General features: G+C 35.5%; 1 protein-coding gene across 1 annotated transcript; it reads right to left on the bottom strand.

Annotated features, from left to right (window-relative positions):
* Positions 1–5,536: 5,536 nt before the first annotated feature.
* Positions 5,537–9,093, bottom strand: LOC146139394 (cytochrome P450 2C44-like). The gene is made up of 5 exons (XM_083392424.1): positions 9,057–9,093; positions 8,503–8,615; positions 7,926–8,070; positions 6,909–7,072; positions 5,537–5,851 (listed from the first exon to the last, which is right to left on the bottom strand). Exons 1-5 carry the CDS (start codon positions 9,091–9,093, stop codon positions 5,537–5,539), a joined length of 774 nt encoding a protein of 257 aa, XP_083248550.1.
* Between the last annotated feature and the right edge of the window lie 5,738 nt (positions 9,094–14,831).

Below are 14,831 nucleotides of genomic sequence, written 5' to 3'. Positions count from 1 at the left end.
ATGCAAATACAAATTTTGCCCTTTTCCAGTCGTTTTTTCGGTATAAATTTTCTAGTCCTGTTCGGTTTAACTTAACAAGGCACAATTTTGACATCGTTTTGTAAATTTCATGATAATCAACTTGTGGAAAATATTGAACTAACTTTGGTGTAAATGGTGAAGAACGATAATGGTGCTTTACGATACGGAGAAAGTCTAGTTTAATGTCAAAAAGCCTCAATCCCGTACTTAAAGTGATTAATGACGTCACAGAAATGTGAGCGGATGCTTCGAACCTTTCCGATTATAGCTGGTGTACTACCCGCAGTTAACCACCCAGCTTTGCTAAATAAGGGTATTAAGGCGCCAATGATTATAGCGCGAGAATGAGAATTTTTAGGGCGAGAAATGTTTTCTAGTCTTATTCGGGTATGATATTTTATGTTCCTCATGTAGGTTAACACCCTTATGTGAATGTCATGACAGCCAATTTTTGCAAACTTGTGCAATTAATAGAGCTTACGATACTTTTGTTCTATTCGCGTTATGCGCTGAAACTCGCCTAATAAGGACTTTGAGCATTTTTTTTACTTCTATGGAAATATGCCAGACCATTATTGCTTGGCGTTTACTTAAACCAATAGGAATACGTGTGTGTTACCAGCTGCAGTTGTCTGAGCTTATCCCGAATAAGATCGCCGCAAATGCCCTTTCTGTCGCTTTAGAAATGCTAAACTAAAGCTCCAGGCAAAAGTCGTCCTTGTGTTGCCGATTACATGGCAACTAACGTTGTTGAAGTACATTACCACTAAGCAATGACAATCATACTTTCATTTCATAATATCCAGTGTGAGTTTATAACCCTGCGATTACGAACACCCAGTAATGGTCAACCTGGTTTACATGTTAAGTCTATACGCAGTCCAACCTAATGCAAAATATAGTTTTTGTATATTTTGGTAGCAGGCGGGACTGAAAGTTTGGCAACGAAACACTTAGGCGTTATTTAACGATGCATTACACGACAACTTAACACCTTGACAATATTTTAAAGGTATATATTTACGGTTTAGCTGTAATACCAGCAGAGAATGGTAAAATATTTTGGTTGTTGGCACTTGTATAGCTTTTTTGGCTCTAGACAGCCTGAGATGAGAAAGGGACAAGAAACAAAACCCCGCTATTGGTTGTATGGGTAATATCAACTTTAATTTTACTGCACATTCGGATTGTATCTATTTCTCCATTTCCTCAAGTTAATGTTTGATCGTAATTAAGACCGATGAGTGTGATTCATATGGATACAAGTGCTTTTGCAATCGGCACTCCTATTTGTGATGGACAGATTGAGATGAAGATAGAATACATCTTCGGAAACATTAGGGCGTGATTTCGAACGATCCGCAATCTGCAGCGAGGTCGCAATTTAGATCAAATCAACAATCTCTTTGAAATAAGCTTCGGAGACGTGTTTTGCAGCAGTGAAAAGAGGCGTGAAGTTATAATGCATTGTTGCATAAGAGATGCAGAAACCTTTTAGCGCAAAGGCAGAGCGCCGGCATATCATGTTATCGCTTTCCGAGGTGTGGAGGTACTGAGTTTTAGGGAGTGTTTGGCATTTTAAGAGATCACGTTGGCAAGTTCAAGAAGACACGGAATATTCTATAGCAGCCTTTGTCATGTATGATTAAACAAAAAGATAATGCGTGACACCCTCTGTATCAATGTCCCTATGGTGCCCTTAAACTTACTTTTTTAACAAGTGAATACAAAAATTGCATTCTTTCTTGACTTTACGACACATTTTACCTCTATTTGCGAAATTTTACCAAAAAGCTGTCGTACGTACCATGGTATTCTCTAGTGAAAGTTTTACAAACATATTTTATACAAATGTATATCGTTTTATTGACTTGAAATTGGAATTTTCTTTTTTTATACAGAATACCAAAATAATCTTCATGAATACCACTATATCAAACGAAGCGCGAACCATTTTGCTTCCAAAATGCGTCACATTCTTCTAGAATCTATAGCAAAACTTTGTCGATTAAACTTAACAAACGGATTTTTTATCACTGGTCGCGCGAACTTTATACTTGAATTCAGTTGCTTATTTAGCACGACTTCGATTGTCAAATGGAGCTTTCCTAAAGTTAGTAGCTGGAGACGCTAAATTAGCGCGTTTCTCTGTGACGTCATCGCTAAAAAAGATTCAGGCGCAAAAGAAAAATCCTAGACCAGCCTCTGGCTGATGTGTGTGGCCCGCGTAGAATCACTAAATAATAATATAGCTCGAAATGCGCAGTCTTAAGCAGAAGTACTTACAAAAAGTATAATGAAGTAAAATACCCAACCTGACCCATCCTCTCTACATATAGTCATTTCTAAGATGCTCATAAAACCCTCGTACAAACTTAGCCATTGGATTTGGAAAAATGCACCATTACATGCAAGCTTTCTATAGATATTCCCGAAACCACATTTTTTGAAACTCAAAACAACTAAAACAAACATAACAATAAAAATGATATTTATTACATGGTTTTATAGCTGAAACGAGTTGCACAGAACTCAGTAAGCAAAGAGGATCGACAGGTATTAAAAATTGACATGCATTTGTTGTTTGGAAGGAAGGAATAATACGTGCCTTTTTGCATGGTTTCGTTAATAGCTGAAGCTTTACATTCAGGATAAAATTGAAGCAACCCGTTATATATTGTCTTCAATCACAGTATGAAAACGCGCCAGGAAATACATTAGCAGCGTGCGCAAAGCTTTAATGTGCATTGCGTTGTATATTGACGCCGTGTGCGAGTTTATCAACATAGAATAACTCTCATTGCGATGTGTTCGAATCCGTCTTGATTGAAACTTGTTTTTTTGCCCAAGGCAAAATCGCTCAACAAGTCGTTTGCGTAGGTGCAAGACCGCAGTGAGTCAAACAGGTTGAAGACTTCAAAGATTAATAAAACCAGACAACGTTGAGCTCATTTGCGTTCTTGAGACAAGTTTTTTTGTTTTTTGTTTTTTAGGGGTGATAATGTGTTGAATTTCAAAACTGTCGTAAATTTATTTGTAGGTACAAGTAGATTTTTTTTTTGGATCTTCTAATTTGGAATAGAATATAGAATTAAAAAATTAGATTTACAATCATAAAATTATCAAATTCGCAAAAAATAGAAATTACAGTAAAATCTGAAGAAGAATCATTTTTATTTTCCCGACTAAAAATATAAGCCTTGAACAAAGTAGCATTTTGGTCGAAACGAAATTTAAAATAGAACGAGATTTAGATCCTAAAAGCAATTTACAAATTATATTATAACAGCATATAAACAACGAACTAAATACATAAATAATTATCTATCCAAGTCTGGTTGTATGTGCTTATTGGCAGCTACATGATACATGCACATAGCTGGGGCGTGTTTAACAACGATATTTTATGATTCTTCGTCGCTCTACCACTGCTATTTCATATAATAACGGATATTCAAGCGTCATCACTCATCAGTATACCGGATCTTTTGCAAAAATCTTGGACATTTTGTGACAGCACGTCATGCAGATCATCAGATAACAAGTTTAACCAAAGCACAGAGTTGAAAAAGATGCTCAGTATAAATAAACAGAAACCCTTGCAGACACTATGTGTATTCTATAGGAAGAACTATCACCAAAGATTGTTATAAAATCAACCGGTCGCTTTGCGCTTTGATTTCATGTCAAGACAAACAGGGACCACAAATTAGTGTTGTGTAATCTATAGCTGTTTTATATTGTGAAATGAAGCCACGGTTATTGCTTGTCTCGGGGTTGATAAAGCGACATGTAATGTTGAACGGACAACTTACGTCAAGGTGACAATCCTTCGCTGCACACAATTTGAATGATCCCCAGCCAACTGTAACATCTATAGCCACCATAAGACCCTTCATTCAGCCCAGCGCGTCTTAATTTGCCTTTGCTTGTGGTCCGCCATGTCTGTTTAGATAACAATGTGGACCCCAAGCACATACACAAGTTAATAGTTTGCGCGGCTGCATGGAACATTTTGTTACAAAAAGTCTCTGAACCCTTTAAACGGGCGAAGAAACCGTGCTCCAAGATTTTTCTTACAGGAATTTAGATGTAATTCGATACTGAAACGTAAAGCTCCTTAAAAAATCAAATTTAAGAATGTTTGATATGAAATCTATATTAACTAGATAAATAGATTCAAACCGAATCAATAGGTTAAGCTTAAATAATTTTTGACAAAACTAACATATATCATCAGAGGTGATCTCAACATTTAGTTGATTAATATGTGGCACAGTTTTAGATTACTTAAGCACGAAAAGTTTTAGTCTACTTAATTATATCTTACGGGTAGCGTCTAGCATATTGTTAGTCAAAAGATTGGCCTCTATTAATTACTGTCGACTGCTGTAAGACTTGAAAGACCGATTTTACTGTATTTCTGGTTAACCCGAAGCAAACTTTGTTTTAATTCACTAGAGATTGTAAATCACTGGTTTATTTTGTTTTACGTTAACGTTATTCAGAACGAGTCCCATTTCTTTCAAACTGGAGTTTTCAAAATGCTAAGCTCAAATGAAACCACTCCATTTGATTAGAACGCATATCATTAAATTATCATTCTATAATCCCTTACAAAAAAATTAATATATTTTTCACCTAGCGGAAATATATTTTAGATAATCCACCGCGTGGTGATGCTGTTACATAGGTTATGGTAAAATATTTGCGATTAACTCTTCCTGTTTTGTTGCATTACTCGAAATTGATTTAAAATTCATTTGAAAAATGAGATGACAAAAATGCAATTTTCATATATCTGTGTAGTAGAATTAAAAATAACCTTGTGAGCATACAAAGTACCTAACTTAATACCGACAAAATGGCACACTAAAAATTACCAATCTTTCCGTAGAGATCTCACCTATTAATTAACATTTTACAGAACTATTGCGAGAGTTTATTCTTAAGGTTACATGTTAAAAAATGTAAATGTAAATATGTATTTCGCAATGTATTTTAAGCAAAGGGTTGCGCGAGGTGCAATTATACACCAATTAAATAAAAAAAATGTTTTGTATTTACAAATCCAACACGTATTATGAGCATGAATCATTGAATGGTATTTTTGTTTCGACAATCAACACTATACCTACACTTTATACATGTTTCAAATGTAACCACGATATACTAAAATAAAGGACGTGCTGTTACGTAAATCAATTTGTAAAAAAAGGGCTGAAAATATATTTTTATCTCATATAATCAAAGTTTAAAGCTTTTCGTAATCTTGTAAATTCGTTAATCATTAATCTCACCTCAGTAAACGAAAAAATGAAAAGCTGTGATTTAACTCGAAAAAAATTAGAACCTGAAAAGAACTCTAAAAAGAACCTGAAAGAACTCTAGGTCAAGGCACTTACAAAATATCAATCATTATTAGGTTTTCCTTCCCTGGGTGTGGTACAATACTGTACAGGGTTAACAGCAGCCGTTAAAACACCCCCTTAAAAAAATTCCGGTCGTATCCATTCTAATAGCGCGGCGTCAGCGCGACTAAGCATTCTTGCGGGGCGACGAAGGAAGTGATTACTTCCTTGTCCAGCGCTGGTGGTCGGCCACCTGCACCACGGATCTTGAAGTTTTGCAAGATCTTCACGAAGATCAGGAAGACTTCGGTACGGCCCATACTTTCACCGATGCAAGAACGGGAACCAATGGAGAAGGGAATCACTTTTTTGGAATGGACAAATCGACCGTTTTCGTCTAGGTGCCTGTATGGATCAAAGCGTTCCGGTTCTGGCCAGTCTTTGGGATCCATGTTGACACCGTGCAAATTAGGCATCACCTGATGAGTATAGGCAGGTTGTAAATTACTAATGCGCCTTTTGTCTAGGAAATGTACTTATTTTTAAGTTGTGTGCTTTGTCTTAGGTTTAAAATGCTTTTTATGACATCGGTCACTTTGACCAATGATACTGTAGCCTCTTACCAAATATAGTAACCTTGTTTTGATTGAGGAATAAAATATTATCCACTATTCATTCTTTCAATTACTATCTTACGAGTTCTTTGCCCCCCAAAAACCTATTTTACACCTAACAACAATCGATTGAAAGCTATTTTTAAAAGAAGTAAATTGTAGTACCTTTTAGCATTGTAGCTTGCGCCCATAAATCAATAAGTTTTCAGCTTGGTGCTGCACGTCAAGGCCGACATGGGTTGAATATGGTTTTAGACATTCGATTGTTATTACAAACAAAACATAATTTAGAGAATGTTTTTCGTAAGGAATATCAATATGTAGTATTGTCAAATTTGATTTAAAAACTGACCTATTTGTTTCTTGTAAATTAAATTTTTCATGAGTGCAACTATACTAATGCTGATGTTAACTATAAGTATATATTAGTAAAACCTGTGGTAATTTAACCTAAATATTTCGCCTGAAAGCATCATGTAAAACAGTTGTTCTTCTACTTTGTCAGCCTGCGGTACCGAAATAAAATGAAAAACAATTTTGACATAATTTCAAAAACAATAATATCATAACTTGACTATCGCCCTTATGCACGGTAACGCAATGATCAAATTTTATAATACCATGATTTTTCTAATGGATATTGTGTATTAAAGATGTTTATGTTTGCCTGCATGCCTATTAGTTGCACTAATAAGTTAATTTTCAAAATTATAAAAAGTTCCGGAGCAGCATTTATCGAGCAATTATCGAGGAAGACAGTTTGAGAATCACTGCTAACCTAAAAGCTTGCATTAAAGTTTTGAACGAGTGATAAAGTACTATACCATGACAGAGCATCTATACTATGCTTTATGTTTTGCTGTTAGTAACCCTGTTTAAGTACAAGAAGACTGGAGCTGCAATATTTCTTTAACCCACGTACTATTGTGCCCTTTGGAATGACATATTCCCGTAGTTTTACTTCTTCCGTCGTACAATGCTGGACACCCAGTGGGATTGCGGTGCGATATCTCATGACCTCTTGAATGAAGGCGCACGTAAATGGCATTTCAGCACGTTTTGCCATAGTCGGGGTCCCAGCCGATCCTGCAAAAAATATTTCCTTTTCTCTTAAATTAGCTTCGGACAGTTCCTAAACGTTTCCATACCTACGACGACACGACCTTTTTTTAGATTTTTGATTCAATTGCTTTGCATTCGGGCTGCTTAGCCGGACTGATAAATCGGAACTCGAAAATGATCACAAAAACTACCCGAGTTTCGATTTCGACGTGCGCATGCGCAGTATAACATTTTACGACTGATATGGCCGCCAACTGAAAATTGTAAAGGCGGAATAGCATATGGTGGATATTTTTTTGTGAATTGTGAGTGGATGAAATATTTGACACTCCCATAAGTGGATTACAATATCCACAGTATTCATTTACGTAAATTGACGGAATGCATGCTGTAGAGCAGGGGCGGACAACATACGGCCCGCAGACAGTTTCCAGCCTTAATTGATATTGTGGCCCGCGGCCTCATTTCGCCACATTTCGCTACTAAAATCATTATACTTATGATGCTTTTAGTAGCGAAATATTGTAATCTTATAACATTAAATTCCAAACAAACTGATTTTCGGTTTACTAAGTTCTGCACTTAGTTTATCTTCAAGTCGGGTAGTAATCAGCATGTTGAATGTGCAATGAAAGTGTGGCCGTGTTTAAAGAGTACAACATTAACCGCCATTATGCGACAAAACAGGCAAGATTTGGCAGTACTTAATCCGGCCCGCCAAGTACTTCATTTTCCCATATCTGGCCCGCCAATCGGAAAAGTTGCCCGCCCCTGCTGTAGAGTCTGATCCGGACTAGGGGCTCGACGAAATCGCACATGTAGCCGAAGTCAGACATTTTAACCGACTTCCCAACCCTGTTTGTATCCCATCTCTTACCCAAAACATTTTTAATTTCTTCTTCGATGATCTTGTGGTGCTCCGGGTAATTCAGGTAAAGTACAAAAAGCCACGTAAGCGTAGTGGCGGTACTTTCTGCCCCGGCAACAAAAAAGTCACGACACATTGTCATTAGTTGGATGTCCTGCACAATATATTGTTCAATCAGTTTAACACGCGGTTGATAGAAAAGGACAATGTACAAACAAGCCTTTTCAGAATTTTTAGAACACAATTTCTCACGACTTAAATGTAAAAAAAATTAAATATTTCTCTTTGTTTTCTTTACGTTATAGCTGCAAGCATTTTTTATTAGCGAGATTTTATCGGAATAAGTCGCAATTTTAATAATATGGCATCTTCCCTTACACTCTTATAGCATAGCATTTTTTATTATTTTTATGAAGGTATAATATTACTTTCGGTGTTTATCAGCTGTAATTAATAACCCAAGAGGGTTTGAAGTAGACAACTATTGCCTATTTAGAATTAGTGTCCCAAATGCTCGTTACAACTAAAAAACTCAGTTTAGCGTGTACACTGTACAGCAGCGACTGGTTATTGCAGCTAATCTTACCGTGAACCCCTTGGTACCATTTTGTTGTTTCAGCAGAAATGCATCGATGTAGTCTTCAATGTTTACCGGGTCAAATTTGCTTTTATGTTCATCTATTACTTTCTGCATTTTACCTATAGATGAATTATTGCATCGTTTATCATACGACTTTGGTGGAAGTACGTCACATTTTGTATCTATTGGTTTGTTTTATGAAAAGGATGTTTTGTCCACTAACGTACTTAACAATTAAATCGATATAGAATAGACCTGTCATGTGGGTCTCTAAGAGTGATGTGAAAAAAATTTTAACAAAAAAGCGTAAGTTTATTCGCATTTTTCAGGTCTCCAGAATCAATTTGAAACATTAAACCAAGAAATTAAAGTTGTGTCCTATTTCTGAAAAAAAACGCCCGAGTCCCGAGTCCGGCTCCAATTCTGCAGCCCTGTATTTAAAGTATCATCGTCGACTCCTTACGATTACATCCAATATAAAATACTTTAATTAAGATACCGTTTATTAATCATTATTTTTATATGGCGCGTAAATAACAAGTAGTTTTAAATGGCAATACCTGTTACATGAAGCATTCTTTGGTCGACAGCTTGCATCGTTGCACTGAAGTAGGGCACTTTGGCCAAAAAATTCCAAATAAAGATTAGGCCTTGTCTCGTCGCATGCTGAGGGTCCGAAAACCTGTTTGGCGACAAGGCGACCTTTTAATTCTGTGATGGCAATAAAACGCCAACTTCTGATTTCTTGTTTGTGAATATTTTGCGATAAAACTTAGTTGCCACTCTAAACTTATGTAAAAATGTAAAGTAATGATTGTTTAGGTTTGTTTACAAAAAAATTGCTATTACCTAAATCACGACAGCAGTATTTCAGTAATGGCATAATCATAGTCAGCTTATGTGTATATTTAAAAATGTATATATACTTAACGAAACACTCTTTGCCAGGTTAAATATGGCATTTTTTTTATTTTGTTTAATTTTAACCTGTGAGGGACCACTTGCGTTGTCCCGGTGATGTAAGTTAATTACCGTTACATTAAGCGCGTGAATTTTACGTGGTAAAAAATGTAAAAATCCATCACGAATCAATTTAATTCAACTGGTGCAAGGCATATATACTGAGGATGCCTTAGCTGGCGAAATATATATACTGCTGTGGCTTATTAGGAGTTAAGGTCGATATATGTTTGGCAGCGTCAGGGAACTTTCAAGCATCGTTGTTCATCGTTGTTACGAAAAACCGTTTTTTTTTTCTTTTTCTATTACTCTTTTTCGTTAAATGCTCCATTTCAACATGAGATATATTTTATATGGTATTGGTACTTACATTAAGGTCAAGTTTCGTAAAAGCGTGTTGAACCTTGGATCGTCGTATTCAAATCGTTCTCCCAGGACTGTTTTCCAGATGACGTTGGACGTTGCTTGGCACAATGTGTGCTTTATGAGATAAAATTTATTTTGGTTTATGTTTGGCGTGGCGTATTGGTTTATGTTTGGCGTGGCGTATTCATTAGGCCTAAGTAAATATAATGTTTATGGATCAGGCGTATACTGCTTTTAACAGATCAAACATGTAATATTGTAATTTTACCTAAACCCAAACCTACTAGAGCTATTAAGTCGTATATATAGCGAGATAATGTAACAGAATATGGTTTTCATAGACTTAAAATATGCTTCTAACCACAACGCTTCACTTCAATTTTCAGTCTGTCGGCGAATAAATATTTTTCGAGAATTCCAAGGGCAAAATAAACATGTTTACCCCTGTATCTTTACAATAAAAAATGATCAATAAATTTTCAAAGACCCACAAACCTGAAAATCAATTTGTTTTTCAGACTGTTGAAGTTGCTCTAAATTCTTTACAAGTCTATCTCCCTCATCGTTTATAATGTCCTTGATATTCATTTTTCCAAACCCATTTCTAAAAAATATACATAAGTTTTCCTTAGACTATTTACGAGAAAACGTACTACATTGTTTTAGAAATATTCAATTGTAATAACCCGATGTTTGCTAAAGTAAAATTTAAAATGTTTCTGTCGAGCTACTAATATTAGAAAGTTGCACTTTTGTTGTTTATAAATAATTAACCTGTAATGGTTACTTTTACCATAATTGAATTAAATCGTCATACGAAATTCTTACCTGAAATTGTAGCAATATGTCTATGCTATTTTTTAGATTTTGCGTCGTCATTTTCTCTATTATTTTATTAAATATTTGATTGCAACTTGCAAAATGTCCAAGTTAAGTGTTAACTTACTCTCGTAAATATTTGAGTGCGAACTGTTTTTGGACCTTAAAATCTTGACCGTATTTCTTAAAAACAATTCCGTTTTGTTTCGTCTGATTGCAAAACAATTGAACCCAGGGGCGGTCAGCGAAGAAACGTCCTCTTTGGACAAATGCCTGCAATGGTGATAGGTTGAAATAAATCCAAAACTTTAGTTTATACTAGCAAGAATTCATGATAGAGTATCGCTCATGCTATCAGCGTACGACAGGCAACGGTACTAAACTTGCTTCACTGTTGAAACGGCGTGGCTCACTTGGTCATGCGTCGGTCCTTATATGGCTTGGGTTATAAGTTTGAACCCATGGGTCAGTTATTATACTTATCTAACCCTGAATTGCTTCTACGAAAATCGACTTGACTCGAGAAAAAGATTGAGTTTGAAATGACTTTACAACACTGCGGTATACTAAAGAAATATACGTGCTGTAATTGTTGGCCGGCATGACCTCATCAGGGCTTGATCAAATATGCTTTTAAGAAATGGTTTATTTCCATCACATATTGTTGTCAAAAAGGTCCCCTAGCCTATTAAACGAAATTCTTTCTTTGGATTAATTACCCACTGTTAATGAATCCTAATTGTACACTCTTAATCTTGTTTATTATTGTGTGACGTACCTCATTTACGGAGTCGAAGTTATTGAGAACCACAATACTTTCGGTGCCCAAGCGAACCGACATTATGGGTCCATACTTTGCGCTCCACTTCTTAAAACTCTTTCCGGCATGATCAGACAAAAAGGGAAGGACGCCCAAAAAGGGAACTCCTTTTGGCCCAGGGGGAAATTTGAGGTGCGGTGTTCTTCGCCAATTGATATAAAGAGAAAACACTCCGATAAGACTCAGCCAAGTGTAAGCATTAAAACTCAACAAAACAACAGCTAAATTTTTAAGTGTCTCTTGCAGTTCCATGTTTTGACAGTTTTTTAAGTTATAATCTACAGCAAAGCCTGTGCTACACGATAAGTTATTAAATGTAGGCTATGTTACATGTGAGAATACAGAAGTAACAGAATGGACACACCATATGTAATAAATTGTAAAATATTGAACGGATTTAGAATTAATATAATACGGAGCCACAAAAATACCAGCAAAAATAAATCGGATATAGTTTAACAGTATATTTGTGAACGCAAAAACAGCTTGTAAACAAACACATAAATTCGATTTTTTTCTATAAAATGGTTAAAAATACTAATTTATTCCTCATTGTCTCAAACTCCATAAAAATTCACACCAAGAACACTTTCGTCTAAACGCAATACAACCAAGCTCTTTCTATTGCCTCGCCCTTATATTTTTGCCCTGAGCAAACATTGTGTTTTTAGACTAATTATAGTAAAGGTATAACGAATAGCTAAACGTTCATCTTTAAAAGTTTGTCCTAAAAACATCAAACATCTCTAAAAGCATGAAAGCCAAATTTACTTTTATACAGCTTGGTCAGCTATGTCCGTTGTCTGTCAGATCTCGAAAGACGGGCGATATGCATGGATGCGCTTGAACTTTCAAGGGTTCTAGTTTTCAGCCATTTGTAAAGAAAAGCATTTTATTTCTGTGCAGCTGAATGCACCTATTTAAGAATGTAGGTTAAGCACTGTTCGTCCATTGATTGCGTATTAAACCATAGGTCACGGCCTGTTGCATTTTTCTGTCGTTTACTAATGTTTACTTAAATAAAACTCACTAGAATGTAGGCCTAATTATAAAATAACAGTGTTTCCACATAAAGAAAATATTTATTTTTTTGAAATATTAAAGTGACTTAGGAACAAAACTGTTGAAGTTAGACTTAGTAAGAATAGTAAATAGCATTTCAAAACTTTTGAATATCTCTTTATTCATATTCAACATGGTTCAGTGTTTTATTCTAACTATGTTTAAAATGAATAAAGATTCTAAACGTTCAAAATGCTACCAACTTCTGTATTAGCTTTAAAATAACTTTACCATAACATTAAATTAATATAGACCCTCTTGCCTTATCGTTGAAATTCCACACAACTAGACTACTAACTTAATAAAAACTCATTATTCTTCTCCATGCGTTAATATGTGGTAACATTCGTTTGTAGAAACACACTGTGTCACACGTCTGCTCTTAGAGAAAGTTTCATCAAAGCTAATATTATCAACCAAAAGCGGTGTGATTAAGCTACCAGCCCGCCGGCAAAATTCGAATTATTTTTATGGCCGATGATCCAATCTCCACGCGACGCATTGCTGCACTCTTTCCTTTTTTGCTTGGCAGCTTTGAAAGACACCTCCAATTGTTTTTTTCCTAACTTTATCATGTAAACGCTCAATTTTTCCCGTTTTGTGTGAATGATCGTCGACTTTAGTTATGCCAAATGGAATTCATAATTCGACAGCGTGAATCCGTCGTGTGCATTATTTTCACCTTTTCTATGTGCCCACCTACATCTGTGAGGACTCGGACTCCTTGCCAAATGTTTCTTTAAAATTATTTAGTTAATGCGTTTTCTATAGGCCTACAGTTATGCAATATGATTATTATATGGTGCGTTACACCAGTTCTTCTTAATCTTTTTTAGTTTTGTTCACCCCTAGCATCTATCTCCAGATTTAATTCACCTTTGTCTCATAATATGATAAAACTATCTCGTCTTATATAGTAGCACAAAATGACTTAGGTTGTTCTAATTTTTGTTAAGATCAACTCAAGCTAAGTTTTACCATTGTATATCTACAAATTCTCGAGTCTCAAAATATAGAGCTACAAAAGTAAAAAACACAGTCACAAAATTTTTGTACTTATACACACAGTGCAAATCAACAAGCCAAAAAAACACCAAAAAACAACAGTTCAGTAGTCGATTTACTCCAGGGCTATCATCCATTTCTGACGGTTCACCCTTATTCACCCCTTTTGGTTGGTTCACCCCTGCAAAAATTTGATTCACCCTGGGGTGAACCATTCACCCTGGGGTGAACCATTCACCAGTTCAAGAAACACTGCGTTACACCCATAATTATATTAAGCACATTTTTGTTCTCTAGCTTCACTTGTATAGTTAAACACCAGTTCTTTCGAGAACAACCCATTTTGGAAGATTAATTGAACTATGGTATAACTTGTGAAATATAATGCAAGGTTCATGACCCCTACTCCAAACCAGAATGCTGGATCCGTCCTTAAAACATTGCCCGTCATGTTCAACGAATTACTTCTCATTACCCGCGAAAAATATAGTTAGACCCCACCGAACTAAAGCAAAATGTTACAGAGTCGAGATATATACAGAGGAATATGATTTAATTCGATCTCCTAATTTCATTTTTACACTACACATCGTTTCATACTTCCACCCAGGAAAGCATGTTTTGTTTACATTATTAAAGGACCGAAAACACACACACACACGTATATATACATATTGGTAAAAACTACCGAACAAAATAATATGTCTTTAACTAAATGTGCGTGTAATACGTTAGGAATATAAGTGTTTTTTTCACATCCGAAAAATGTTTTACCATTTTTGAAACGCAAACAATTTTTTTATTTAAACTAAATGTGATGTATCTTACTACGTAGGTTATAGGCTTATTGCCTTGTACTGAAACTCACATGCTTTAAACGGACTTGTGCCTAAGACTGAGATAAGAACAACACAAACGTCCGAATAAAACACAATTCGGAATAAGGACAAACTAGGAGTAATACGTAATGGTATTAGTACCGTCTAAATCGGAATAAATCCTAAATCCGTCGGAATAAGCACTAAAAGGTCAGAATCAGGCTTAAACAACACTTAAACTAACCCCAAACCCCACCCCTAATTGAAAGACAAAGTTGTAAGATACCGTCTATGGAATTCAGAAATCCGTCCAAACTGTCATTGCCGTGTAAACGTCTCTGTCCATCGTTCGACTTCTTAAATTACTTAAATTTTACTGTTAAAAATTGGGTTATTTATCATAATTCTTGAACGTAAAGCAATTTACCTATTGCATTTTTGTTATTTTTAATTGAGTTATTGTTTATAGTCGGACGGGTTTACCT

This window comes from Ascidiella aspersa, chromosome 6 (genome assembly GCF_963924565.1).
Source record: "Ascidiella aspersa chromosome 6, kaAscAspe10.2, whole genome shotgun sequence".
NCBI classification, from domain to species: Eukaryota; Metazoa; Chordata; class Ascidiacea; order Phlebobranchia; family Ascidiidae; genus Ascidiella; species Ascidiella aspersa.
Note: the sequence above shows the minus strand (reverse complement) of the source record. Positions and strands in the feature narration are given on the sequence as shown.

Bases quoted from the DNA above. Each gene is read 5' to 3' on its own strand.
- LOC146139394 (XM_083392424.1), bottom strand. From the start codon at position 9,093: ATGCAAGCTGTCGACCAAAGAATGCTTCATGTAACAG. The intron at 8,616-9,056 runs GTATTGCCATTT...ATTCATCTATAG, and splicing joins AAGAATGCTTCATGTAACAG to GTAAAATGCAGAAAGTAATA. The intron at 5,852-6,908 runs GTACGTGGGTTA...TATACTCATCAG, and splicing joins TCATTCCAAAGGGCACAATA to GTGATGCCTAATTTGCACGG.